This window comes from Cricetulus griseus, chromosome 3 (assembly GCF_003668045.3).
Source record: "Cricetulus griseus strain 17A/GY chromosome 3, alternate assembly CriGri-PICRH-1.0, whole genome shotgun sequence".
Taxonomy (NCBI): domain Eukaryota; kingdom Metazoa; phylum Chordata; class Mammalia; order Rodentia; family Cricetidae; genus Cricetulus; species Cricetulus griseus.
Genome location: NC_048596.1, coordinates 262,769,204 through 262,796,183, shown reverse-complemented (window position 1 = coordinate 262,796,183; position 26,980 = coordinate 262,769,204). Strand labels below are relative to the sequence as shown.

Here is a 26,980-nt window from a genome sequence, read left to right as displayed (position 1 = left end):
AGGAGAGAGAAGCAGGTTGCTTTAACCCTCACCTACTGCCAAGCTGGATGTGGATTAGAAACTTCTGTGGCTACTGTGAGGCACCTTCTGCCTTTTGACTCTTCACAGGTTTTTCACCCCCATCTGATCCAAATGGCACAGATGACTTCGGGAGATGCTAAGTCTGTGGATCTTCTATTGGCAAATCTGGAATGCTGGCAGTCCCCCAAGGGCCTAAGGGCACTGGCTTTTTGTGACCAGAGGCAGCTCCTGTTTCAGTAGTTTAGCTCCTTTGTTCCTGACAACCCCACTGGCAGTGACCTGCAAACAGTCACTTCGCCAATCAATCAGCACCCCAAACTAGAACTAGAAGGGAAGAAACACGTTATCCCTTCCTGAGGAGGCCACTCTGACAGGGCACCCCACCTGTGAACTTTGAGAAGCATGGCTCCATCTCTCTCTCTCTCTCTCTCTCTCTCTCTCTCTCTCTCTCTCTCTGTCTCTCTCTTAATGGTAATGTTCTTGAAGTATTAAATTAGATTGGAAATAAAAGAAATTGAGCCATGTGGACAGAACATCATGTCAGGGAAGAGGTGAAGGAAAGCTGATTCTGAAAGAAAACAGGACAGCTAAGAGTTCAAGTCAAGGTGACCCCTTCTTAGGGATCAAGTTCAAAGCTCCCTAGAACGTATCTTACCCAGAGAGGATGTAGAATGGATTTGCACAATGGGTTTGGTCTTGGTTGGAGTGAGGGGATGTCCTGGGGTGTCTCTATTTTCCTTGACTAGGAGCCACTGGAAAGAAAAGTGTTGCTCACATAGTTTGGATAAGGGACCCATAGACCAATGGACCTTAATTATTCTCATCAATAAGAACTTTAGCATGCCCCTCACATGTACCATTTATGTATGTATGTATGTATAAATGTATGTATTTATGTATATATCTGCCTACTTACCTATTTGTACCATTTATGTATGTATGTATTTATGTATGTATTTGCCCACCTACCTACCTATTTAGACAAGATCAAATATAGTCTAGGTTGGCTTTGAACTTGCTTTGTAGTCAAGGATGACACTTTGAACCTCTGGTCCTCCTGCCTCCATCTCCTAAGAGCTGGGATTCCAAGTGTGTGCCACCATTCATGACTGTGTGCTATCAATTAATGGCTGATAAATAAAAATGAATTATTTCATGAATATGCCAAGTACATTATAGTGAGGTATAGATAAAGAAATTAAGAAGAAGGAAATAATGAAAGTAGAAGTTCTACTGCTCCTGTCCCACTCCCCAGGGGACAGATTCTTTCGCTCCTGCCCTTGTTGCATTACCCTGGAATCCTGAGTCTGTATGCATAAGGAGCAGCAACAATGCATACCCTCTCATTCAGGTTCCCATTTCTAACCAGGGCACTCCATACTTCTCCAGCCATGGCTGACTGAAGCAGTCATTTGTTCTAAAAAGAAGCCTGATGATTTCTCGACGGAGTCAGGAATGTCTGCTCCAAAGCACCCACAAGGCAGTGCTAATGGAAGTTGACTGGTGACTTTCCTCAGCACTGTGACAAAAATACCTTACAGAAGGAAAATACCTTACTAAGGCAAGGAAGGGTTTCATTGGCTCCCAGTTACAGGCAGGGAAGCACGACTAAGGTCATGGCAGAGTGGCCCCATCTCAGTGGAGCAGGAAGCAGAGAGCTCTAACTAAAACTAGGCAATGACCTCAGCAACCCATTCCCCCCAGTTAGGCCCCACCCACTCTAAGGCTTCTGCATCCTTCCTAAACAGCACATCACCTGGAGACCAAGTATTCAAACAATCATGCCTGTAGTGGATACTTTACACTCAAACTCTAACCACAGAATAATAATCATGCTTTTTAGGTAGGAAGCTAACTTCCATGCTGGAAGGTTCTGCAGAAATTGACCTCACTGCACTCGGCTTACTGTCCCTCACTCTCTCTCCAGGATTAGCCTTGCATTGTTGTATTTTTTTTCCTTATGCTATTAAAACCGTCAGGCTAAAATATAGCTTTCTGTCTTGCTTATCTTCAGTGGCTTTCGTGCATTTCCAGTAGTATTTATATTTTGGAAAGAAGGACTGGAAGAAAGAGAATTTCTTGGACAACGGTTTGAACACAGAACTTTTCTAAATGTGGACAGCCATGTCTCTTCCCCTTTGGAGTTTTATGGCCATGGCTGCCAGAGTATTATGGTGGTGGGATATGCTTGTGTGTTCAGCATGAGAGGCTGGGTGAATTTTCTCTTTGGGAAGATGATCACACATGCATGTGCGCGTGCACACACACACACACACACACACACACACACACACACACACACACACACTCTCTCTCTCTCTCTCTCTCTCACACACACACACTCTCTCTCTCTTACACACACACACACACTCTCTCTCTCTCTTACACACACACACACACACACACACACACACACCCTCTCACACACACACACATACATAGAGGTAGTAAGAGCAAGTGCACAAGAAGATTATATGTGTGTGTTCTGATAATTTTGTTCTCTACATTTGAATACTGTGTTATACGGTACCAAATCATATCAGTGTTGACTGTTTCTCACAACCTGTGTAATTACCACAACACCCTCCAGTAAGGAACCAAGTTAATTATGAGAAAGAATATATAGTAATATGCAGTAATAGAAAAGAAAGTAATAGAAAACTAAGACAGTAACTGAAGTTCTCTAAGCCCGATGTCCTCAACGATGTCATTAACATGCCTCTCTTACAGGAAATTCAAAGAAAAAGTGATTTAATACATGTAATGTGAAATGCTTAGATGAATGCTTAAATGGGAAGTGTTCAATAAATGCTACCCAATAACATGTAAACTTAGACTTGGATGACAAACCTACATAAGAATGTAAGATATTACTACAACACAAAGCTATGTCTATGTTTTTAATAACCATACATACAACATTCATAACCATATGCACAACATTCAAGAAGCATCCCAGTAGCAATGAGGCATCACTACCAAACACTTGACTACATAACAGTGTGCTTTGACTGTTTCCATTGTTAACCAAACCACAACTCCTTCACATACCCTTGAATCAAGTGAAATGTCCAAGATTTGATTTAGGGAAGGGGAGGGACTACAAGCAATCTTAAGAACAAACTAAGATGCTATTCACTGGCTTTGTGTGTAGTCAGTTGCTAAGAGACACCAAGGAGCAGGCTGGAGATGGAGGCTGTAGACTTCTATTGGAGCCACAGAGCCTGTCCTGGGGTCAGAAGGGCAGGGGTGCTACTTTCCTACCTGGTGAGCTTGGTGCCGATCTGCTGTCTGAGCTCCAGCCGTTCCTCATCTGTTTGTCTGGGAAGGATGTTCTTCTCTTCTAGCTCTCGCTTTGAGGGCCTGTTGCTGAGTTTGATGGCTAAGGAGTCTTTCCTGCAGACCTTCATAGCCAGAGAGCCTGGAGGAGGGAAGAGTTAGTCAATTGACAGAGACACCCATCTGCTCGGATGCCAATGAGGCCAACCATGAGTGGGGTATGAAGCAAAAGGTAGGAAGACAGATGCAAAGGGCTTAATACCCAAGAACACTAAAGCCCGAGTTCCTAGTACTGCCGCCATTGTCACACTGTAGACACCTCACACGGTGTGGGACATATTGGGCAGGAAGGGGAGCCTGTGACTGGATCTCTCCCTTAGAAATCCCCAGCATGTGGCAACATCACAAAGGAGGTCAGGACCTGCTGTGCAGTGCCATAGAGAGAAGAGAAGCAGAGAGGACAGGGGTCTCAGCAACTAGGAAAGACTTCACAGAAGAGGGCTGCTGCCTGGAGAGAGGACACTCCCACAGGGGACAGGCTTGTGGGAATCCATATCTGCATATGTTCAGTGGTGACACAGATGCTAGGAACCCTCAGGAGACAGACAAGAACAGCCACCTGGAGCTCAGGGCATATGAAAGGAGAGGATATTACTACTGGGTGGTCAAGGTGGGGCCATTTGGGATGAGAGCAGAGCTGAGGACTGTGAAATGAGCAATAGTCTATACATCTGTGGCTTCAACCAGAGTTGATTTTGCTCTTTCGTGAGCAGCTGGAGGTATTTTGGGGGTGCTAAAGGTTAGGTGACCGTCCGGAGGCTGGTACTGCCATCTAGCTGGTGGAGACCTGGAGGCTGTTAATCACACTGTAATGCTCAGGACCACTTTCACAACAAAGAATGATATGGTCCAAAAGGCCAGTAGTGCTAAGGTGAGAAGCCCTGGCACACAGTCGTCTACTGTCAGGTACCACATGGTAGACAGGCTCAGTGGCTCCCGGCCTCCACTAATGGGTCATTTCAGTCTCTGACTGCACCTCCATGGTTCTGTCTTCCTTCTCCATTATCTCCATTTACAAGTCAAATGGAACCATGTTGATGCCCGGAGACTGTTTTAAGACAGCCATGAGAACACAATCTTAGCTCATTGCTGGGAACACACTATAGAGTCAACACATGGCTGCTATTATGATAAATTCACTTGTTAAACAATTGACACCAAGTCAGCTACAGCTACCCTCTCACCATTAAAACCTTGTTATTCATGGTCAGAGTGATTATCAGCTTGCTTCCTCTACTTATTAAAATAGTTGCAGGTCTTCAGCGGAGAACTCAAATTCAGGTTTTCTACAGTTGACGAGTACTTGAACATAAACACGCTGAATACACAGTAGCTAGGTTTATACACATAGAGCAGATTTTTAGGCTCCCCCCGCCCCCGCCCCGGCTCCTTGTTGTTTGAAAAAGATGGTTAGGTTTCAAGGAAGCAGCCAAGGCAGGAGAATGGGGTGATAAAATAATGATGCAATGTATATAGCTATGAAGCTGGATAGGTGATATTTACTCTCCCTCTCTCTCATTACTGCTAAGGAAGTGGGGCCTTAAGAAGTCCCTTAGATACCCTGTGACCTAGGGCTCAGTTAAAAGCAGACCTTCAGACAGCTGTTGTGTGCTGCTTTTACAGTACCGTGCTTCCCCCACCCCCGTGGGAAGTCTGCCCGCACATACTGGTGTACAGCGATGTGTCGTCCTCCTCGTCGTCCTCCTCTTCCTCCTCCTCGCGAGCATACAGGCAGGATGAGTCTTCATAGTCGGATTCATGAGGCACATTTTCTTTATTGTCATCACATTCAATCACAACAGTTGGCACTTGTCTTATTTCCGGAAGGCCCATGGGTCCTGCTTTTGTGACACCGTCACTTGAGTGCAAACCAGAGCTGTGGTAAGAAGTGGAACAGGGGACTCTCTGCTCAGAGCTGCTTAAAGAGAAAACAAAGGAAATGTACCTTAGCCAACACATCCTAGGCAGTCCTTGGAGCTGCTTTAAAATTCAGCTGTCCCTCTCTCAGAGACAAAGATCCCCCAGGCAATGTGATTCATAGCTCATCGTGTTGCCTATCCTATAACTTGTCCTTCTAGGGCAGTGCTTTCCTGATGGAGGAGGCAGTGAAACCTTGGATGGATGGTGGTGCTGGATGCACAACAACCTACAGCCACTGGATGGCGCACTTTGAACCCGTTAAAGTGGGGCTCCTCTTCCACCCACCTACATCCTAACAGGGTTAAAGACTAACTTGATCTCAAGTGAGCTATTAAGTGAGGCTCTAGTTTTAAAAATCTATGCAGCGCAGTGGCAGGGACTGAGACTGGAGAATAGTTTGACATGCTCTGGATGGAGATACAGAGGAAGAGGAGAGCTGGGATGAATAAAAGGCTGAACCCTGTGCTTGGACAGCAAGGAGGACATGGCCTCGGACCACTTAGAGGAAGGTCTTTCCCAAAGATGGTTCAGCAGGCAGTCACAGGTAACATTAGCCCAACTTCCTGCCTCACCCTCTTGGCCAGGGTTCTAAGAATGATGCTCTTGAAATCAATGCAGATTTAATACATTTTCAATTAAAAAGACAAGCTAAAGCATCCTCTATTAGACACTTGGAAAATACACGTCATTATGTGATGATCTCATAGCAATTTAGAGTCTTTCTGTATGTCCAGCAAAAATAATGGGACTATGGCAGTTGAAATATGTCATTGTTTCTTTCTTTCCATCCTCCCTCCCCTTTTCTCCCTCTCCCTTCTCCCATTTTTCTCCTCCTACTCTTTTTATCTAGTTTTGGGGGACTGAACCCCAGGCCTCACATATGCTAGTCAAGTACTCTACCACTGACATATATCTCTGGCTCAGGTAAAATTTTTATTCCTTTTTAGTGTCATCAAAAATAGAACTTGTACACACCTTTAACGATTTCTGACTATGGGAATCTCAATACATTTTTATATCAAAAAGTATTTGACATTCATAAGCAAACGGATTGTGAAGGTATATTATATATCAAAGCTTTACAGTAAAATCTTTTATCCTAGAGGATCTTACTGTGCTATAAGAAAACATGAGTTGCCTTTGAAGCTTTCAATTAGGTTTTAAGTTATTGCTGTGTCTAATTTAAATTCAATTAACTTTCTTCCTTTCACTGTTTCCAAAGGGTTGCTTTTCTCTTTGTATTTTCCACATAATTCTTCAATGACACAAATGGGAAATCCAGTTAACACCTGATGAGCTATGATGTTCAAGGCAATGGACTAAATCAGCTTAAAAACAACAATTACTGAATAGGACAAAATCATGTATTTACAAAAAAACGTAGTGTTTTATTAGAGATTAGTAGTTTGAGATGACCCATTTCCCGGCTAATTGCTTGGAAGCAGCAATGGGAGCAGCAGGTAGGTAGAACAGATGATAGACGGTCTCCAGGGTGACAAATACAATGTTTAACCATAAATTGGACTGAGTGGACACCTTACTGCTTTGCCCTTCGAGGCAGCCCCTCCTACGGAGCAAAGATAGCAACTAAATCCCCACTGTGCCTGGATTGCTTTTTGGATATCATGGTGGGGGTGGTGGGTGGTGGCAGAGACAAAAAATGTAATCCCATGGCTTGTGTTCTGTTCTACCCTTTCCTTCTCTCCTCTCTACTTTCATAATCTAATTAGCATCGTTCCTAAAAGGCATAGAGCTTAGGATAGACATCTGGGAGTTAAGAATGGGAAGCAAATAATAGATATTCTTATTTAGTGTGAAGAAATGTTGGAAGCTGGAAAACAAGAGTGCCTTCAGGCAGGAAGCTACAAAGTGAATACAAAGGAGTAAGAGAGATAAGAAACTCAACCTTATAGGCGGTGTGGTGGTTTGAATAAGGCTGGCCCTCCATAGGTCAAACATTTGAATACTTGGCCCCTAGTTGGTAGAGCTGTTTGGAAGGATTAGGAGGTGTAGCCTTATTTGGGGAGGTGTGTCCCTGGGGATGGACTTTGAAGTTTCAAAAGCTCACACCATTCCCAGTTAGCTCCCTCTCTGCCTCCAACTTGTGGATGACGATATGAGCTCTCAGCTATTGTTTCAATGCCCTGCTTGCCTGCCCATTTGCCTGCTTGCTTGAGGCTATGGTTCCTGCCATGATGGTCATAGACTGTAACCCTGTGGAACCGTAAGTCTCAACTCTAAGTTGCCTTGGTCAGGGTGTCTCTTCACAGCAATAGAGAAGTACAACTAGTATGGGTGGTCTTTGATAAAGAAGGGGCTGTGATTTCTCCTCGAAGACAAGACTGAGATCAGGAGTAGAACAGGATTCCACAGGAGGGCACCTCGCTGCACTGACAAATATAAAGTGTTCACTGTAGACTCAGAGTCTGCATAGCCCATTGGGCGGTTGTAGAACTGATGGAAGGTGGGGTGTATGTGGATGAAGTGGGGCCCTGGGAGAATGTCTTTGAAGGTTATCTTGCCCTAGTCCCTTCCTGTTTGCCACTGTCTTTGTTTCTAAGTCAGCATTGTCTGCCCTGTGTTCATGCCACCGTGATGTTTAGCCTTGTCTCTGGCTCTCAGCAATGAGATCAGTCCACTATGAACCAAAACTTCTAACACTGGACCAGAGTTTGTCATCCCTTAAACTGTGTGTTAGTTACTTTTCCTATCACTATGACAAAATACTCAATAAAGCAGCTTAAAGGTAGGAGCATATATTTTGGCTTATGGTTTCAGAGGGTTTAGTCTGTTCATGTTTTCTTGGTCCCATGTGCTTGGCTAGGACATCGTGGTGGTGGAGAGAATAGCAGAGGAGAGGTGTTTGCTTCATGGATGAATGGGAATGGGACACAGAGAGTTGGGGGGAGGAGACAGACAGAGACAGAGAGAGACAGAGAGAGCTTTAGAATGGGGAGGGGAAGAGCAAACGAATATGAATATATAAGCATATGGATATGCTTATATAAGCATATGAATATATAAGCATATGGCTAGCTTCTCCCCCTTTCTCTTTTATGCTTAGTCCTTAGCCCACTGATCTGACGGTGGGTCTTTCCCATCAGTCAATTCTCTTTGGAAACCTGCTTACAGACACATCTACAGGTGTACCCCATCAGCTATCTAGATGATTCTAAAGCCAGTCAGGTTAATAATGAAGGCAACCGCCAGAAACTGTTTTCCCCAGGTTTTTGTCAATAACAAAAGGTCCACCTAACACCTTCTCTCTCCAAGGGTGTGGGCTCTGTGGTGGCAGGAGCCACATTTTGCTGATGTTTGTGTCTGGTGCCTAGCATCATGCCAGAAACAAGTTGGACACCTATTAGTTGCTTACAGCTTCTGCAGAATAAAAGAAATATGGACTTTCATAACTGATACTCAGGTGCACTTGGCAGTGGTTGATATGCATACTCAAAGAGTATTGATTATGGCACTGTTCTGTAAGTTTCAGGGGGTCATCTAGTGGTCTATTGTGGAGCTCTAGGCATCACAGATGGGTTAGCACCTTCATTAATGGCTTAGATAAACACAGAAAAGAAATTCTAATCACATAAGGGAAAGAACCGTACAGAGAGGAGGAGGAAGGTGAAAACGGGACATTTACTGAATATTCTAGAAAAATTTCACACAGTATCCCATCTCATCTTGATAACTGCCCTGCATGAGAGATGTTATGGTGACCCTCATTTTAAGAAGCAGGAAACTGAGGCTCTGAGAAGATAATTAACTGACCTATAAATAGAAATAATGAGGGAAGAGGCCAGGATTCGAACTCACTCTGTAATAATGTTCTGAATTTAAAAACTGAACTGCGATGCTTACAAGAATGTAAAGCTTGAACACATGACTGATTAGCTGTGCCCGTAGAAGGAGGAAGACACACCATGCCTTGTCAGCAACATGTGTAAAGCATGGCATTGTTACTCACTACATGCTTTTGAGTTGTCCTACCCTTACTATGGCAGCACCATGCTGTCATCTGGCAAGATCACACTCCAGATCCTTCCAGTCCAGTTACAAAAAACAAAACAAAACAAAAACCACACACACACACACACACACACACACACACACACACACACACACACACACAATCTCTGAACATTTGAAGTACTGTGTGTTGGGTTCATTCATAATTCTCCTTGGCCTCCTGTAGCTTCAGGCCACAGGCTGGATATGAAATGTCTTACTAATCAGGGAAGTAATAGATGAGGCCACTTCTGGGCACCAAGGTCAATGGCTCATACTGGACAATGGGCTCAGAAAGTCAGGATTTGTCCATTCACCCACTGCCATGGCTGGTTACAATAGTTCCTATTCTTGCTTCTCTGAGCAAATATCTCACAAGAAGCAACATAAGGGAGGAAGGAACTACTTTGGCCCACAGTTTTAGAAAGATGTAACCCATTGCAGTGAGGTGGGTATGGCCACACCCATCACATCGAGGAAGGTGTGTGGCCACATGAGCATGAGGGTCTTGCTCATATTTAGAACATGTTAAATACATTTTATAGACACGATAGATATTTTAATACTTATATATTTAATCAGACACTAAAACTTTTATAAAAGGTTGTCCTAAACTCATTTTAGGAACCACCAGTGACAAAGATATTTTTTTCTTTAATGGTGAGCCTTGCCAGGTTTTTTCAACATTGCTATACTTAGCATTTCGAACAAGACAGTTCTTTGCCTTGGGAACTGTTCTGAGCCTTGTGGAAGACCCAGTACTGCCTCTGGCCTCTACCCACTAGATCGTGTGGAGTCTCAAGAGGATAAAAAAGGAAGTGTGTCCAAAGAGAGTGTGTGCTTCAATTACTGTGCTTTCTTCAATAGGAATCCTGCCTGCTTCCAATGCTTGACTGTTTTTTTTTTTTATTTTCTTGGTAACCATTGTCCAGAAAGATTTTTCAGGTCAAAAATATAAAACCATCCAAATGGTGGTACATGCTTATAAACCCAGCACACAGGAGTGTGAAACCTGCCTAGGCTCCAGAGAAAGACAGAGGGAGGGAGGGAGGGAGGGAGGGAGGGAGGAAGGGAGGGAGGGAGAGATCTCAACACACACTCGCACAATACTCATACACACAAATAACACACACACACACACACACACACACACACACACACACACACACACGCACACACACACACACCCCTGCACCTCACCACCACTCACACGTACTAACACCTGCTAATGAATCTATCATAATGACCTGTTGGTGTTTTCAAAGAAAGTCCATCTACAAACATCAGCATATAAAAAGCACCAGCATCTCCCCCTGATTTTGCAGCATGAGGTCAAAAAGCATCTCTCCATTTGACTGAGGAGGAATCGAGGACCAGGAGGTCCAGCCAGTGATTGGCCCACAACTTTTTGGTCCACATTCTGCTTTCTAGTACCACATCTACTGCTCACACAGTCAAGCATGAGATAAGACAGTTACAGAAACTTAGAGACAAAGTTAAGTACGAATACCACGACTGATTTCACCATGAGAAACGGAGAGTGCTGGGAAGGGGTAGGCTATGTATGGGTCAGCCTGTGTATTGTATATGACACTACTCATCATGTATCAAATCTCAGACAGTTTCAGAAATATGGATCATTGGTCCCCAAAAGGACAGAGGACAGGCAGAAAAATGAATTCATTAAAACCCATTACAACTTCTGGAAAAAGGAACTCAAAATACGCTCTTTACTCAGGAAGGCTGAGTAGCCTACCCTATTTAGGGAACAGCACAGCTTCCTGCTGACTAAAGTCCAAGGGAAAACAAATGCTGTAATGGTGCATTTCTTATCTTAGCAGCTAATCCTGGCCCACCGTACAATGTGCACTCGCTCTCTTAAAACGAAGCTGATGAACGGTCTCCTTGGGCTTCAGCGGCTATTTCTGTCAGTTTTCAGCCGTAGGCGATGCAATTTGTAGCATAATTTCTCACACGTTTTTGGTCTCTGAGAGGAAGAGGGCTGATTGCTCTCACCCCTCTGAAGACTCTCTTTGTAACTCACGCAGATGAAATTACAGCTCATTCCTGCTAGACCTTAACTTCATTTTCCATGTCATATTTGTGGCTAATAAATTTTCTCTGTCCTTTGAGGGAGATGAATGTCTTCTTGGTCCATTTTAATCATAGATGAATGCCAGAGAGCAGCAACCTTTTATTGCATGCTTTTCTTTAGGAATGATGTTACAGTTATCCTCAAAAACTTTTAGGGAGATTAAGGCTTAAAATAGTGATTTTTTTTTGATGTGTTCGAGCCATCCAGTTTGCTTTCTGTTTTGAGGCAGAGTCTCTCTGTGAACTGTGGCTCACCAAATAAGCCAGGATGACTGTTTAGCAGGTCCCAGGGATTTGCCTGTCTCCACATACCCAAGCACTGGAATTATAAGCATGGACTATGCCCACCCTACGTTTTGTCATTTGTATTAATGACATTGCTTTCCAGGCCAAGCTATCTTCTCAGCCTATGACAGTGATTTTTAATATCACAACTTGCCCTCAATTCTTTATGTAGCTACAGAGACGTTCATTAACTAGTAATTTCTCACTCATGGATGGTGGGTTACAGAACTTTCAACCCGCCAGCTTATTGCCATTCGATGGAGACAAAGGGATGTCTGGAAGTGCTCTTGAAAGGGAACCTCTGATGAATGACCCAACTGCTTGCTGATATTTCCACATTAATTTCTTTGTGAATTACTAAAACTAGGGTCAATATTTTAGTTCTTTCCAGCACCAAATATGAATTTCTACATTTTCAGAGACTAGAGACTTGAAAACACATGACCGTTTGAGCGGCAGGAAAATGAATATCTGAGGGGGTGTTATTGTATTCTTCTTTTGTTTGTCATTTTTGTGGGTGTTTCTGGTGTGGTATATGTCCATGTTCATGAGTGTATGTCTGTGTGCATGGATGCATATGCATACATATATGGAAGACAGAGGTTGACATTGGGTATCTTTCTTTCTCTTAACTTTATTTTTTAAATTTTTTTTTTGAGACAGGGTTTCTCTATGTGACAGCCCTTGCTGTCCTGGAACTCACTTTGTAGACCAGGCTGGCCTCAAACTCACAGAGATCCACCTACTTTTTAACTCCCTAGTGCTGAGATTAAAGATGTGTGCCCCCACATCCTGCTTGACTTTATTTTTTGAGACAAGGTCTCTTACTAAACCAGAGCACATTAGTTCTGTTAGGACTATGGGTTCCAGGGATCTTCCTATTTCCCATTTGGCCCCAGTGCTGGGGTTACAGACATGCATTGTGGCATCTAGCTTTTATGTGGGTTCTGGGATCCGAACTCAGATCTTCACCCTTGATTGGCAAGCACTTCAGCAACCAAGTCATCTCCAATCCCTGTAATTACCTTTTTCAGACAGGGTTTCACTCTACAGCACAGGGTGGCCTCGAACTTGGAATCCTCTTGCATGAGCCTCCCTGGTGTTAGGATTACAGGTTTTTGCCACCATGCCCAGCTTCATCCTGTATTCTTTTTATTCTCCTTGATTGACAGCTGAGTTTTCCAAACTTGTTTAAATGGGATTTGGTGGAGGTGGGCAAGGAAGAGAGGCTGTAGCTTTTACTTTCCCATTGAGATAGGAGGACACAATGAAGAGAGTTCTGCACATGGGCCTCTCACTAAAATAGTACCATTTTACACTTAAGCTTTCCAAACGCCTTTACACTGAGTATTTAGTTTGTGAACACTAGGTTCCTGTTTTTGGCAAACTCTGTTGTTGTCCATTGATTTTCACAAATGAAAGTTCTCCGGCTGTTCTAGCTTCTAGGGAAATCCCGAGGACAGATCAAGTCATTGTCCTTGTGAGCTTAATTGCTAGTGAGAAACCAGATGAGAAACCAATACATAATTAACGTGTAGAGAGGGATGGAACACTGAAGGAAAGAGGGCAGGGAAGAGAGAGGAGAGAGATGGTGACAATATCTTATCACTTAGGCTAAATCACACAGCTTGGTAATGGTCGCTAATCTCTCTTCCATTTCTAGCCTGCTCTCTCTGTACACCTAGTCACCCGCAAACATGTGCTATAACCATCCAAATCACCCAAAAAACAGTTGTAGCACCCAAGTCAATTCAAGCCCACCTGTATGTTTCCTAATATATTCTCATTCTGGTGCTCTTCACTGAAAATGCATTTCAAAAGAATAGGCGGGATGTAGGAACATCTGCGATTCTTGCTTTTCATTAGAAAGATTACTACAACCCACTGTTATGAATTTGTTGTGTAAATTGTGTCTCGTACCCAGTATGCTTGTCGAAGAGAAAATTCAGACTGGGCATTAGGGGTAAATAATAGACTTCCTTGACTTTCTGGGAGAAGGTAGACACATGGTTAGTGGAAAGAACTCTAGGCCTGGGGTGAGAAGATCCAGGATCATATCCCTACTGTGATCATATGTTGTTTTCATCTATGGAACCAAGATAGTAATTATACCCTTCTCAACCATGAAAGCTTTGAAAGGTATTTATTTATTTACGTGTGTGTGTGTGTGTGTGTGTGTGTGTGTGTGTGTGTGTGTGTATGTGCGTGCGCACATACACACACACACACATACACATGCCACTGCACCTGTGTGGAAGTCAGAGGACAACTTTTAGGAGTTGGTTCTCTCCTTCCAATATGTGGTGGATCCCAGGGATTGAACTCAGGTCATCAGGATTGGCAGCAAATACCTTTACCTACTGAGTCATTTCACTGCCACAGTCTGCATGTTTTAGGGAAGATGCAATGAGACTTCAAACACTGACAATGTGTTTTTCTGAGACACCTATGATATCTGTGAGGTTGTCTGAAAGATATTCCCATGACACCTCCTTAGCACACTTAAGTAGCATCATGAAAATGTTTCACGTGCTTGTGTTTATTACTCTATTTGGAGCTCCTCAGATGATGGGGAGTAGTGATGTACCTTTTTGCCTGGGAGACTAAGGCCTAAGGTACCTTTATAAATACCACCTGACTTTTAGAGACCTGATGGAGAGACTAAGGTCCTACAGTCCTGCTGCCTACGTCAGTAGAGCCTGTTTCCTTCCAGTTCTGTGATATTGGACAAATACCCAGGGTTTTTCTACTCTGATAAGGGAAAATCATGATTTAATCTACCCCTTAGTGGTGTTCTAAAGCAGAGACAAGCTCATTTAAATGTGTTAAGTTTTATCATTATCTTCAATTGTCCAGAGGCAATTCACAAAGGCCCTCTCTAGGAAGCTAGGATGGGTTGCTTTATACGTTATCTGGTCAGTAGGAAGAGGGCCAGTAAACACAAACCAGGAGCACTAATGTCTATTTGATTCAGAAATAGTCAAGTACTTAAAATCAAAGAGTTCAGATGTGAATGGCTTAAGGTAGATCTGATGGCCTTCACCTGTTTACCCTCAGAGGGGTTAGTGAGCAAGACTCTGGAAACCATGGTGACACTTTGGGTGACTCTGGTGCATAATGGGAGAGGCTCGAGAGCTAGGTTGGAACCCATGTATTAATATGGATGACTGCTCTGGAACTAAAGAGGGGTTGCAAACAGCTTACTAGACAGAACCCAGCATGAGTGTCCATTTAGCTCCCAGAATGCCGGTCTGAGACACTGCAAATCAGGACTCTACACAATAGAACCTGGTGATTCTTCATCTTGCAGTAGTCACTGCAAATTTCTGGGTATTATACTGAAGTTGCTTTAGAAGCAGTCACACAGAACCAGCCTGAGAAAGCCACTGTGGATAGTCCAGGGCATCTGAGTGGTTCCCAACCCAGAGCCAACTTATCCCTCAGAGGACAACTTCCAATGTCCAGAGAGAGTTTTGGTCTCACAGCTGGAAGACATGTTGCTGTGTTCATAGGCGTCATGTCATTTCAATTTTTGCCACCTGGCTGGCTGACTTGCCCACTACGCAGGGAGGGCAAGTCTTGCTCAGAATGAGATCAACGTACACTGAGACTGTATCACACACCTTGGAACAGCAGTTAAAGCTTGAAAAACTCTAGGTGTGAGTGGCACTTAAGGATAAGTTTATACCTTGAGATCAAAGAACTAACCTGAAATAGGAGATTGGTAAATCTGGCTTCCAAGCACCGGGGGCAAACGTTGAGCCAGAAATGCATGGGATTTTGAAGCTCTCTCTATGGACAAGGAAGACTTTCCCCTGGAAATACATAGCATGCAATGACATGCCCTTCCCTTTGCTACAAACAAAATACAACTTCAAATCCATGCCAATTTATCAGTGAGTCACAGTGAGACTTGAGAATTTCAATCTGCTAAGGCAACAAGTCATGTCTGCTATTTGCCACAGGACACCCAGATTCGAGGGTGAAACATTACAACTGTAAGCCAATGCAATCAATATTAATGCCATACTGGCAAGAGCAAGAGAAACTGAGGGACTGCTAAGTTCAGGACCAAATATTTCCTTTAGAATTTCCTGTGACCTTGAGACAACATGAAGGAAAGAAACTAATACCACCAAACAGAATTAGGGTTATAAGTTGAAGTGGGCTCTTTGAAAGGTTCAAAAATAATCATGAGATCATAGAGTTTTAGAGACAGAAGGGATTTGGGGGATATGCTGTAGAGTTCAATTTCTTGTGTCCAATTTAAACAGGATTCCTTTTTCATTATTCTCAACAAGCAACAATTTTATCCCTAGGCAACATGCAAAAGCAAAAAGGGGTTGTATAAACAAATATATTTATCAATATTTCAAAGAAAATACGGTGTCTTTTGAGACAAACTTCCCTGTAGCCCAGGCTGTCTTGGAACTTCCCAGGAAGCTGAGGATGACCTTGAACTGACACTCTTTTAGTTCCACTCCTGAGGGCTGTGATTGCAAACTGTCCCTAGATTCATGTGATGCAGGAGATTGAACCCAGGCCTTTGTTGATGCTAGGCAAGCACTCTACCCACAGAGCTAGGTCCCTAGCATAGTGTTTTATTTCTGTATATCTGTCACAATGATTGGCATTCAGTGCTCAACAGGTACTGCCAGGAATTGCAGATTATAGGACCTTCCTAGGGTAGGTTGACCATGCTCATTCTGGACGGTCTGTATGAAGACATTCACCTCATATATGAGCTGAGGTAGAGTCATTCTGTTTCTAATAAGTTTCATATCAGTATTAATAACTAACTCCAACATATACAGAGTAATTGATTGGGACAGGCCCTTAGCATATTGCATGACCTGTATGGTTTTTCCCTGTGTAGGTACACTAGTAAACCTGTTGGAACTGTTGCTGGAAGATACTTCACTGTTTTGTTGGTGGTGTTCTTCCTTTCTCCTTTTCTTTCCTGCCGCACCCCCACCCCCCACTGTTTGGTTTCACTGTGTGGTATAGGCTGGATTCTCTGCCTCCTGAGATTGAGGTTTACAGGTATGTAGCATCTCTCCTGTCCAAACTCTCTTAGAGGTCTCTAAGTGCCCTCATAAAGGGTGCTGAGGCCCTTCTTCATATGTGATTACAGTCTTCTATCCTCTCTTTTTTATTTTCATTTTCTACAATCAATCTCCTAAAAACTTGGAGTGTTAACTGCCAGCTTAGCCCCCTATCATATGGAAAGTCTCATTCACCCATTTGGAGAGTGTGTACTGTTACTTCTTCTGAAATGACTAGAATGTTCTCTCCCATCATCTGTCCACAATTTAGCTGTCAGAGAAGACTACCCTGAGGCGCCCCTCCCATTAAACAACTGGGAGTCCTATTATAAGCACTGCTCCCACTCTGTACCCTTCACAGATGGGCTTACTCAGCCTGCCCTCCCAGGGATGCCAGGCTCTGCTCAGAGGAGCCATCCTTTCTGTTGTCTTCATTCTCTCCCCAGCACCAGACATGAAACCTGTTCCACAACAGCTATTTGGCAAGGAGTTGTTGATGGATCTTCCCATGGCTAGGGGCTACGATTAGAATGTGTTCTCCCCAATCCATGCGCTAGAAACCTAAGCCCCAATGCAGCCACGCTGAGAGGTGGTTAGATCACACGGATTCTGCTTTCACAAATAGACCGTCATTATCAAGGTGGTAGGGTCCTTGTTATGAGAGTACACTCATTATAAAGCAGATGTAACCCCACTTATCACCCTTGTCCAGTCTCAAGCTCTCATTTTCCACCTTGAGATGGCACAGAAAGGAGGCCCTTGCTGGATGCTGGCACCATGATCTTGGGCTTTCAGCTTCTGGAGCTAGGAAAGAATATGTCTGTGTTGTCATACAATCTGTGGTACTTAATGTAGCCCCTGGCAAACATGTACATGAACTGCTGAGTGGGCCACACTGTCTCTTTGAGCACTGTGCTGGATGGGGAGAAGGGGCAGGTGCTGGGGTAGGAGAGGACTATAGCTACATGGGTGAGGACCATAGATGTCTGCGAGAGGGAGGGTCAGGAGCAGGGGGCAGGGAGGCGGATGCAGACATCTCTAGATTGCAGCAGAGTGGAGAGAGGATTTGATGACAGTCAGATGTAGGGCTCGCCATGGATGACCCTAAGTTTCTGTGTGAGCAATGCTAGGTATGAACCTGCCTTTAATCGAGTAAGAAAAGACTTCTGTAAAAGCACAGTCCCTTGAGGATCTTTCTAGAATCCCCTCATAACCCACTTCATTTTGCCCATTTTGGCATCAGGAAATGAGAGCACAGAGAGCATCAAATGGATTGACCTCAGAAAAAGTCAGAGGCTGGCTGAAATCGAAAGTCCAAGTTCTAGAATGAATACCAATTAGACTGCAGAGCTTACTGTAGAGAGTAAAAATAATAATAACAAAAAACCCTGCATAACATTTGAAATAGTAAAATGTCACTTTTCAAAAAGATGTAAATTACTCGTTTTGGAGAGAAATAAAGACCATGTAATTCAAGGAAACTGGTGTGTGCATACACGTACACACACACACACACACACACACACACACACACACACACACACACACACACACAGAGCCTGCAACAAGATGGGATCAAATCCATTTGCAATGTGCCTTTTAGAGGCACTGAAGAAAAATTTTATGTGCTATATAATTTTGCTTAATGCTTACTGCCATTTATTGGACATTTATGGCATGTTGCACAATGATCTGACTGTTTAGGACTGATTCAATCATTTGATCTTCACAAAGAGCCCTAATAAAGCTGGTCTGCTAGTGTTATCCTTGTTTTATGGATGAGGAATGGAAGTCCACGGAGGCTATGTAACACACTTCAGGTCATATTGCTAACAAGCAGTGTGTCTGAGATACAAGTCCTGATCCTGTAACATACTCATTTGACCATGAGGCCGGATAAATATGAAACCTCTTTGGGACTGCGGAAAAATACAGACCATGCAAGTTTCTAGTTCCTTGTGCTCTATGTCCCTAGCCCTAAACCTGGTGAACCTACACTATAAATAAACTATGTGACAGGGTCAGATGGGTAAAAATCTGAAAACATTTAAAGTCATCTCTGAGGAACATGCACAAAATGTCAAAGATCTAGAGAAACCCTTACGTAGAGAACACTGTAGATTTCTTGAAAGATTTGAAAGTGTTTCCCAGGAAAGGAAGACCAGAGTTGAGGTGAAGGAACTTTATGCTATACAGGAAAAGCCTTATAACTTAATCAAGCCATCCCCATAATGAGAATGTTGTCTTGGACCTTATCAAAGTTCCCCTAGCAGAGATTAGCGGACAAACAGGAATCCAATATGGACAGGGGTTGGTTGCCTACATTGCCATCAAGTTCCCTTTCACAAAAGTATGTGTCAAAACCCAACGCTGCTTAACTCCTCATTTGATTTTCACAGTAAAACATCTTCAGGATGAGATTACAATTCTGGAATGATGCTCTATAGGGGACTTCCTAGTCCGTCTCAGGGGACATTGAGGAAACAACCATGGGAAGGCCCATGGCTCTGCACAAGAACATTGCAATCACGTTAGTAATAGTTCTTCTCTTCACAGTGTCATCTGGGGACCCTGGGGACTGTTAGGTGGATAGGGAATAATTCCTTTCCTGTGAGTCTTGGACATGTGAAGTCTGACATCATGTTGGAGGTTTTGGGCAGGGAACAGGTGAGAGGCATTGCCTCAGACAACAGTTCTCTTGTTTCAGGACAAAATGGCGAGTGACTTTGATCTACTCTCAGATCCTTCTCCAACTCCCAGGAGACAATGCGGACACTTAAAAAAAAATCTCCCCAATTTGTATTTATTTGGGAAGAGGATTTTCTCTCTCAGGATGAGTGGTCTTGTCAAAATGATGGATGTGTTGATTCTTTTTGTCCTGCTGCATGAGGGGAGCCTATGCCTTGGCCTGGGTGACAGCTGAGGAGGCATGAGGAGGTGGTGGGCCCAGCTTGGTACAAAGTATGTAGAGATCCCCCTCTTCTCTGTCCTGGTCTGCTCTCTTTGGATCCATTTTATTAAAGAGCCCAGCCCAGTGAGGGACCTACAGAGGTACCATTGCTCCAAATTGACTTTAACATTCCAGAAATAGCCACAGATACTGTGAAATGGAGTGCTTGAAGAGAAAATATGTTACGCAATATCCCAATATACTATTTCTGGTATCTCTCTTTAGATAACCAAAATTCATCTGAGTCATAAAAACTTATACCCTGAATGGTGGTCATAGGAGAAAAAAAATCACATGGAATGATGTGATTAAGGTAAAGTCTGATGTCTTAAGGAAACAGCTACAGGAGAGAGTTAGGTAGGTTGTGTGTGTGTGTGTGTGTGTGTGTGTGTGTGTGTGTGTGTGTGTGTGTGTGCAAGGACCCAGGTTTGAAGGTTTGCACCCTCATTCTACTATATAGGACACTGCTTTTTAAATATGTTTGTGGAAATAACATTCTTCTAAGATTCACTCTTAATGTGTATAAGTGTTTTCCTGCATGTATATGCCTGGTGCCACAGAGGACAAAAGGGGGCACCAAATTCCCTGGAATTGGAGTTTCAAACAGTTGTGAGCAGCTACATGGGTGCTGGGAACCAAACTTAGGTCTCCTGCAAGAGCATCCAGTGCTTTTATCCACTAAGCCATTACACTAGCCCTTGAAGCAATGATTTTTATTTATTTTTTATTTCTTTTAATTTCCAACCTGTCACAAATTAATGTTTGTGACATTGAACTTCTTTTTTAAAAATGAAGCCTTTTAATATTCAACAAACAGAAAGATCCCATCTAATTGCTATAAAAGTATTGAAAATTGTTCTTAATTTCTGCAGTGTGGGTGCAAATGGGTAATGAGCATTTTGTGAGGTATCCTTTGGGTAGGTGGCATTGGGGAACTTCCTCAACCTTTCCTAGTTTCTTTACTTAGTCTCCTTAGTGATGGACATGTCAGCAGTGTGTATGTGTGCTATATTTTAAGGTGTCACTCAAAGTTTGAGCTATTGCTGTTCTCATTAACAACACTGGTAGTTGGAACAAATGGCAAGGGACAAAGTTAAATCTTGTTCTCCTTTGGCAACAATGGTGAGTATTATCAGAAAGCAATCAAGTTGGAACTGTTAGAGGCAACAGCTTCCCAACATGCATCACTTGGCAGGGAGGCAGAATGGCATCCCATGGTAAACTTGTGTTTGGCTATTGTAGTAGTCCACTGAGCCTTCCAGACTGTACATCTCAGTGGACAGCCATCACTACCCTTGGCAATATAGCCCCCTCACCTCAGATGGAAACATCTTCTCCCTGTCATTAGGGAGCTTGGTCAAGCAGTGTGCCTCAGGGTCATGTTGAAAAATCCCAGACATCCCTTAGGTACAGATAGTGTGGCAGTGGTCCTGGCATCCCACTGTCAGAAGCAGTGTCTGGGGTGAAGGCTCTCCCTTAGTGGAGTTAGACTGCAGACCCGAGTGGGGGAGAGAATTTTGTGCAGGCCTCCCAGAAATGCATCTGGAGGCACTTTCTGGTGAAGGATGGGAGTGGCCTCCAGATACTTCTGGCTTCCCTGCCTATCACCTGACTCCAGCACCCTGCTTCTTCCTTCTGTAGGATCGAGGGCAAATCTTTTCACTCTTCTTGCCTGCCTACCCCTGCCATCTCCTCCTGCCAGCGCTCATCTCTTCCTGCTGCGTTTAAACCATTTTCAATGTCACAGAATATTCACAAAATTAAAGGTCAGCCATATAATATGAAATATAAAATTATTCTCTCCCCATTTATCCACACCAGGGCAGGGGAGACCACCATTAATGATCACACAGGCACATTATTTCTCAAAATGGCAATGTTTAGAGAAACAACATGGCCTAGTGAACATAAGTATATGTGATACTCCTGTGTGTGTATGTCTGTGTGTGTTCATGCATGCATGCGTGTGAGCAGGCCAGGGTGTCATTCCTCAGGCAGCTCCTACTGTTCTCTGAGACAGGTTGTTACTTACTGGCTGGAACTTACCAAGTAAGTTAGGCTGGCTGGCCAGCAAGCCCCAAGGATCTGCCTATCTCTGCTTTCTCATTGCTGGGACTTCAAGTATGTAGCATCATGACTGGCTTTTTTTTTTTTTTATGGACTCTGGGGATTGAACTTGGGTCCTTATACTTGCAAGGCTACTCCTTGCTCACTCATATATTTTTTTTAAATAAATATGATTACACAGTAGTCTGACAGTAGAAATATACTATTCCTCCATACCTCTTTTTTTTTGTTTTGTTTTTGGCCGGGGTGGGGAGTTCGAGACAGGGTTTCTCTGTGTAGCTCTGGCTGTCCTGGCTCTCACTCTGTAGACCAGGCTGGCCTCTAACACACAGAGATCTGCCTACCTCTGCCTCTTGAGTGCTGGGATTAAAGGCATGTGCCACCACCATCCATCTAACCTCTCTTAGTACGCAGGTTTGACATGACTTTACTCTCAAGCCTTTTTCTGTTCTTCAAAGGGAAAGAAGTGAGGCTTCACACGCTATGGTCCCCAGCCTGTCCCCCTTTTAAGCAACCCCCTTCCCATTGTTACCTTTCCAGCCTCTGCATGGTCATAGCAAGTGTCTTGTTGAGCTCATCAATCACCCTGCAGCTAGAGGGGTGCATGGGCAAGGTGCCGGTGGAGGGCGGGAGGTGCTGGCCATGGCTGCCATACTGCAGCTGGTGCTGCATCTGGGGTGGCAGGACAGTGTGGTGGTGCTGCTGGCTGCTCTTCTGGGCCGCGTAGGATGCCAGGGAGAGCTCTGGCCCCCCGACCGGCATACAGATCAGGACTTTCTTTGGAGGTAGCGGAGGCGACAGTTTCACTGGCAGACAAGGCAATTTCACAGGGGCGCCAGGATCTGTGGCAGAAGGAGGGTGAGAAGCAGATGTGAGTTGGGGAGCGTTCGATGAAATGCAGAACATCATGTGTGTGCACCTTAGTATAAAGAGACGATGATATCTTTATTCAGATAAACACCAGCCAAACACAAGCCAGAGCATGCCCACAGGCAGCAAGCTAGGGAGGCCAGAGTAAAGGGGCCCTCCACGTGTCTGTGGGCCCCTTTAGAATTGCCCCTGCGTCATCCTCCACCTCCCCTTACCACATCCTTGAGGGCGTGGCCAGGCACACCTGTAGGGGCTCGTAGGAGGCGGGGCTACAGTGTCTCCCTACACCTTAGGACCACAGCCATGGAGGTAGACCCTCTGGATACAGTGTATCAACTTAAGGCCTCAGCAAAGTGTGAACGACCTTCAGCAAACATTTACTAACTAGTTTCCTGGCCAGACTACCCTGGAACCTGGATGGGATGGGAGATGGGTCTCAGGGCCCATCAACCCAGGCTCCTCAGCAGGCCAGGTAGGATGGCATCAGGAAGGCATGTGTCATGGAAAGACGAGCTGATAAAGAAACCCTTCACAGAGCCTACCACGATGATTACACATTCACCATTGTTAAAGTAACACGGACTTCCAGTTGACAGGGTCCATCTTGCCTCCATTTACATGGGACAGAAGCCAATACTATGTTCAAGTTCCTCCCTACAAGTGACCATGCTGCCAACCTTAATTCCTTATCTGTCACCAAGAAGTTGCTTTGTGAGACTTAGTGACTGCAGAACCTGACCCAGGCACACCAAGCAGGGGTGGAGTGGGAGCATGGTTGCTGGGCTGGTGGGCCTACTCGTGACCAACTACATTGTATGGTTCAAGATGCAGGGACGGGCCTTAAGGGACTAAGGAGTTTTTCATATGTACCTCACACATACAACTGAAGGTAACTATATGATTCTCCAATAACCTTGGTCATGAACCAAAGGTTGTACATAGCAGACCACCAGAAAGTGACCCATCCCACTAGTCCCAGGCTTATAATCCGGCACTTGGAGAAAGCTGAGGGAGGAAGACTGCAAGCTGAATCCATCCTGGGCTACAGAGTAAGACCCCGTCTCAAACAAAACAGATTCAGAAAGACAAATACTGTATATCTTATCTCATATACAATGCATAGCCTTTAACTTTTATATATGCGTATGAGTCTGAATGTATGTGCATGTATGAACATGTGTGTGATTGCATAAGCATTTACGGGCATGAGTGTGTATTTGTGAATGTGCATAGTTGTGTGCATATATTTTTTGAAATAAGAAAGGAGACCATGAGAAGGGAAAACACTTTGGGGGATAGGAAGACATAACAAGGAGGGTGATACAATATGTAATATATGACATAAAGAGGAAAGGGAGGCGACTGGGAGAAGCAGGGGTGGTTAGCCAGGAGCAAGGGAACTGGGGAGGGAGTGAGAGAAAAAAGTCAACAAAAGCCAAGTCTATTTGAGCCGGGTGTTGGTGGCACACGCCTTTAATCCCAGCACTCGGGAGGCAGAGGCAGGTGCATCTCTGTGAGTTTGAGACCAGCCTGGTCTTCAAGAGCGAGTTCCAAGACAGCCTCCAAAGCCACAGAGAAACCCTGTCTCGAAAAACCAAAGGGAAAAAAAAAAAAAAAAAAGGAAAAGAAAAGCGAAGTCTATTTGAAAATCCTGCAGTTAAACCCATGACTATTATTCTAGTTTTTAAAAACTAACTAAAACAAACACACAAACAGAAAAACTACAGCAACCCCTGCCCTCCCAAGGGCTGGGATGTGTCTCATTGGCTCTGGATTCCACACCCAGAACAGCAACACCAAGCTGAGAACAAACCCAAAAGGAAACCCTAAAGAGCGTCACTTGTTTCATCACTGTGGCATTCAAGACAGGGTATTCTGGAGTGGAACCAAGCCCCTGGTTCTGTGACACTGTCATTAAAGCTCCCTAGACAGTCCACATTAAGAGGTGTCATGGTCAGACAAGCTCCCTGAGAGCATTCTGGGAGAGATCCTGTAGTTCTCTTGCCTAGCAGTCCCTGAATTCATCTGGCCCCGTAGGGAGGTTGGGCTGAGCTTGTCTAGGAGAGTCATATTCAGAGGGTGTGCTGTGGAGGGAGTCCTCAATTTCTCTCCAGCTGGTGTTTGTGTCCTTCCGCCTAGCTCATGCTAGGGCCCAAACAGAACTAAGCTGCCCTCAGTTTAAAACTCACTCCAGACCTCCCACAGGCTACCCGCTGCTCGGTTCACATCTTCAGTCCCACGCTTTAAGTAGTCTGCTCCGACCCCCCCCCCCCACTGTGGGAACGAATGCTTCCCATGCGGTACCCAGAAAGCCTCTGGGCCCAGTTACTTCTGTGACATATACTACTTTCCTCCAACAGCCTCCACTCACTTGGTATCCCACAAATTCAGGTCTCTGCCCTCAGCTTGCTCTGCCAAGTGGCATTTGTGCTCACTCATGATCTCATTGGAAGCCGCTGAGGCCTTCCCCAGCCTCCTCTGGGTTCTTTTCCCTCAGCACATCACATTGTCTGCTGAGGAACAGGAAATAGGAGTTTATGGCTCCCCTGCTCTCCTCTGAACCCAGTGGTCTGTCCTTCACACCCCCCACCCCCCCACACCCTGTATATACAGACCTTTTATTCCCAACTTCCTATGCCCTTGGCTGCCTGAGGTTTCCATACCCTGAGCTTTGATATATATTGTTCCTATGGTTTGGAATATTCTGTTATGTCTTCTTGGCACATTCCTATTCTGTCTTTCAGATCTAACTCACAATAAAACCTCTCCCAAACCTACTCGGCTCATTGTATTGTGCCTTCCCCACTGTACACAGAATACACTAACAATAATAGCAATAATGACAGTGACAGACATTTGAGTCAAGCTCAGATCAAGTTGCTCTTATCTGAAATGCTTGGAACCATTAATATTTCAATATAGATTGCTCCATATTTTAGAATTTGAACACATACACACATGTATTGGAGATGGGGCCCAAGTACAAACTTGAAATTCATTCACACTTCATATGGATCATGAAAATAATATTATAAATTTTTATTAAGATTTGTTTTAAAATTATGAGTGTGTCTCTGTGTGGCTATTGCATGTGCGTACAGGTGCCCTCTGACGCCAGAGGCATTGGACTCCCCCCCTGGAGTTGGAGTTCCAGGTGGTTCTGAGACACCTGATATGGGTGCAGGGAATCGAACTTGTGTTCCCTGCAAAGGCAGTATGTATACTCTTCTAATTGATGAGCCATCCCCCCCAGGCCAGTTTCAGAGATTTTAAATAACATTGTACATGAAGCAAGGTTCTCACACAAATGAACCAGCAGGCAGGATCACTCATGGTCACACATCTGCTCTGAGAATGTTGCACTTTCAAACGTTTCAGATTTTGGAGGTTTAGATGAGGAGTATTTCACCTACGCCATGCTTACTAACTATATGCCAGATACCATTGTTCTAAGAGATTTTTTTTATACAATAACCAACTTAATCACTACCTCCCGTTTATGTAACTGTCTCCCTCCAGAGAGTACCAAACAGGTTTAACTCATGGCATCTTTACCACCTTGTTCAGTGCCCTGCTTGTATGACAGGAGTAAAACATAATTTTTCACATATTTCTCGTTAGCTAAGATGACTGATACCACTTTTTAAGTTAAAAATCCTGTGTGTGTGTGTGTGTGTGTGTGTGTGTGTGTGTGTATGTGTGTGTGTGTGTGTATGTGTGTGTGTGTGTGTGTGTGTGTATGTGTGTGTGTATGTGTGTGTGTGTGTGTGTGTGTATGTGTGTGTGTGTATGTGTGTGTGTGTGTGTGTGTGTGTGTGTGTGTGTGTGTGTGTGTGTGTGTATGATGTGAGGGAGTGGGAGGTATGTGTACCACAGCACAGGTGTGGAAGTCAAAGAACCACTTTGCATGAGTCAGTTTTCTCCTTCCACCTTTATGTGGGTTCTGGTGATCGAACTTGGATCTTCAGGCTTGCATGGTTGGGTGGCAAGTGCCTTTACTCACTGAGCCATTTCGACAGCCCCCAAACCTTTAAATTGACTTGAGTATTTCCCAAATATTATTGACCAATGCATAAAATAATATTGTTTAAGAACTCCCCAGTGGAGAGCAGCAGAGAAGCAACATATACCTCTGATGGGAATCTCCCTTAGGGGAGCAGAGCAGAAGAAAAAATCTTTTCACTGGTGCTGTAGCAGACTGATACATTTCTGGAGCAGTTTCCCCCATAGTTGAGTAAATCAGAAAAGTGACAATTTGGGCTGGAGCTAAGAAGAAACGATTATCATTGCTTGGAAACTTCCTAGTGGAGAAGAGAAGAGAAGCAATGGACACTTATGCCGGTAAACTCTATTAGCAGAGTGGAGCAAATCTCATTTTAAT

General features: G+C 44.1%; 1 protein-coding gene across 1 annotated transcript in view; it reads right to left on the bottom strand.

Moving 5' to 3' along the window:
* Nucleotides 1-26,980, bottom strand: part of Phactr1 (phosphatase and actin regulator 1) — a 462,322-nt gene that overhangs the window by 39,159 nt on the left and 396,183 nt on the right. The window contains exons 7-9 of the mRNA XM_035442934.1: nucleotides 22,262-22,571; nucleotides 5,028-5,275; nucleotides 3,286-3,442 (exon numbers count right to left, since the gene is read on the bottom strand). Coding sequence (XP_035298825.1) covers nucleotides 3,286-3,442; nucleotides 5,028-5,275; nucleotides 22,262-22,571 — 715 coding nt within the window. The remainder of the gene's footprint in view (nucleotides 1-3,285; nucleotides 3,443-5,027; nucleotides 5,276-22,261; nucleotides 22,572-26,980) is intronic.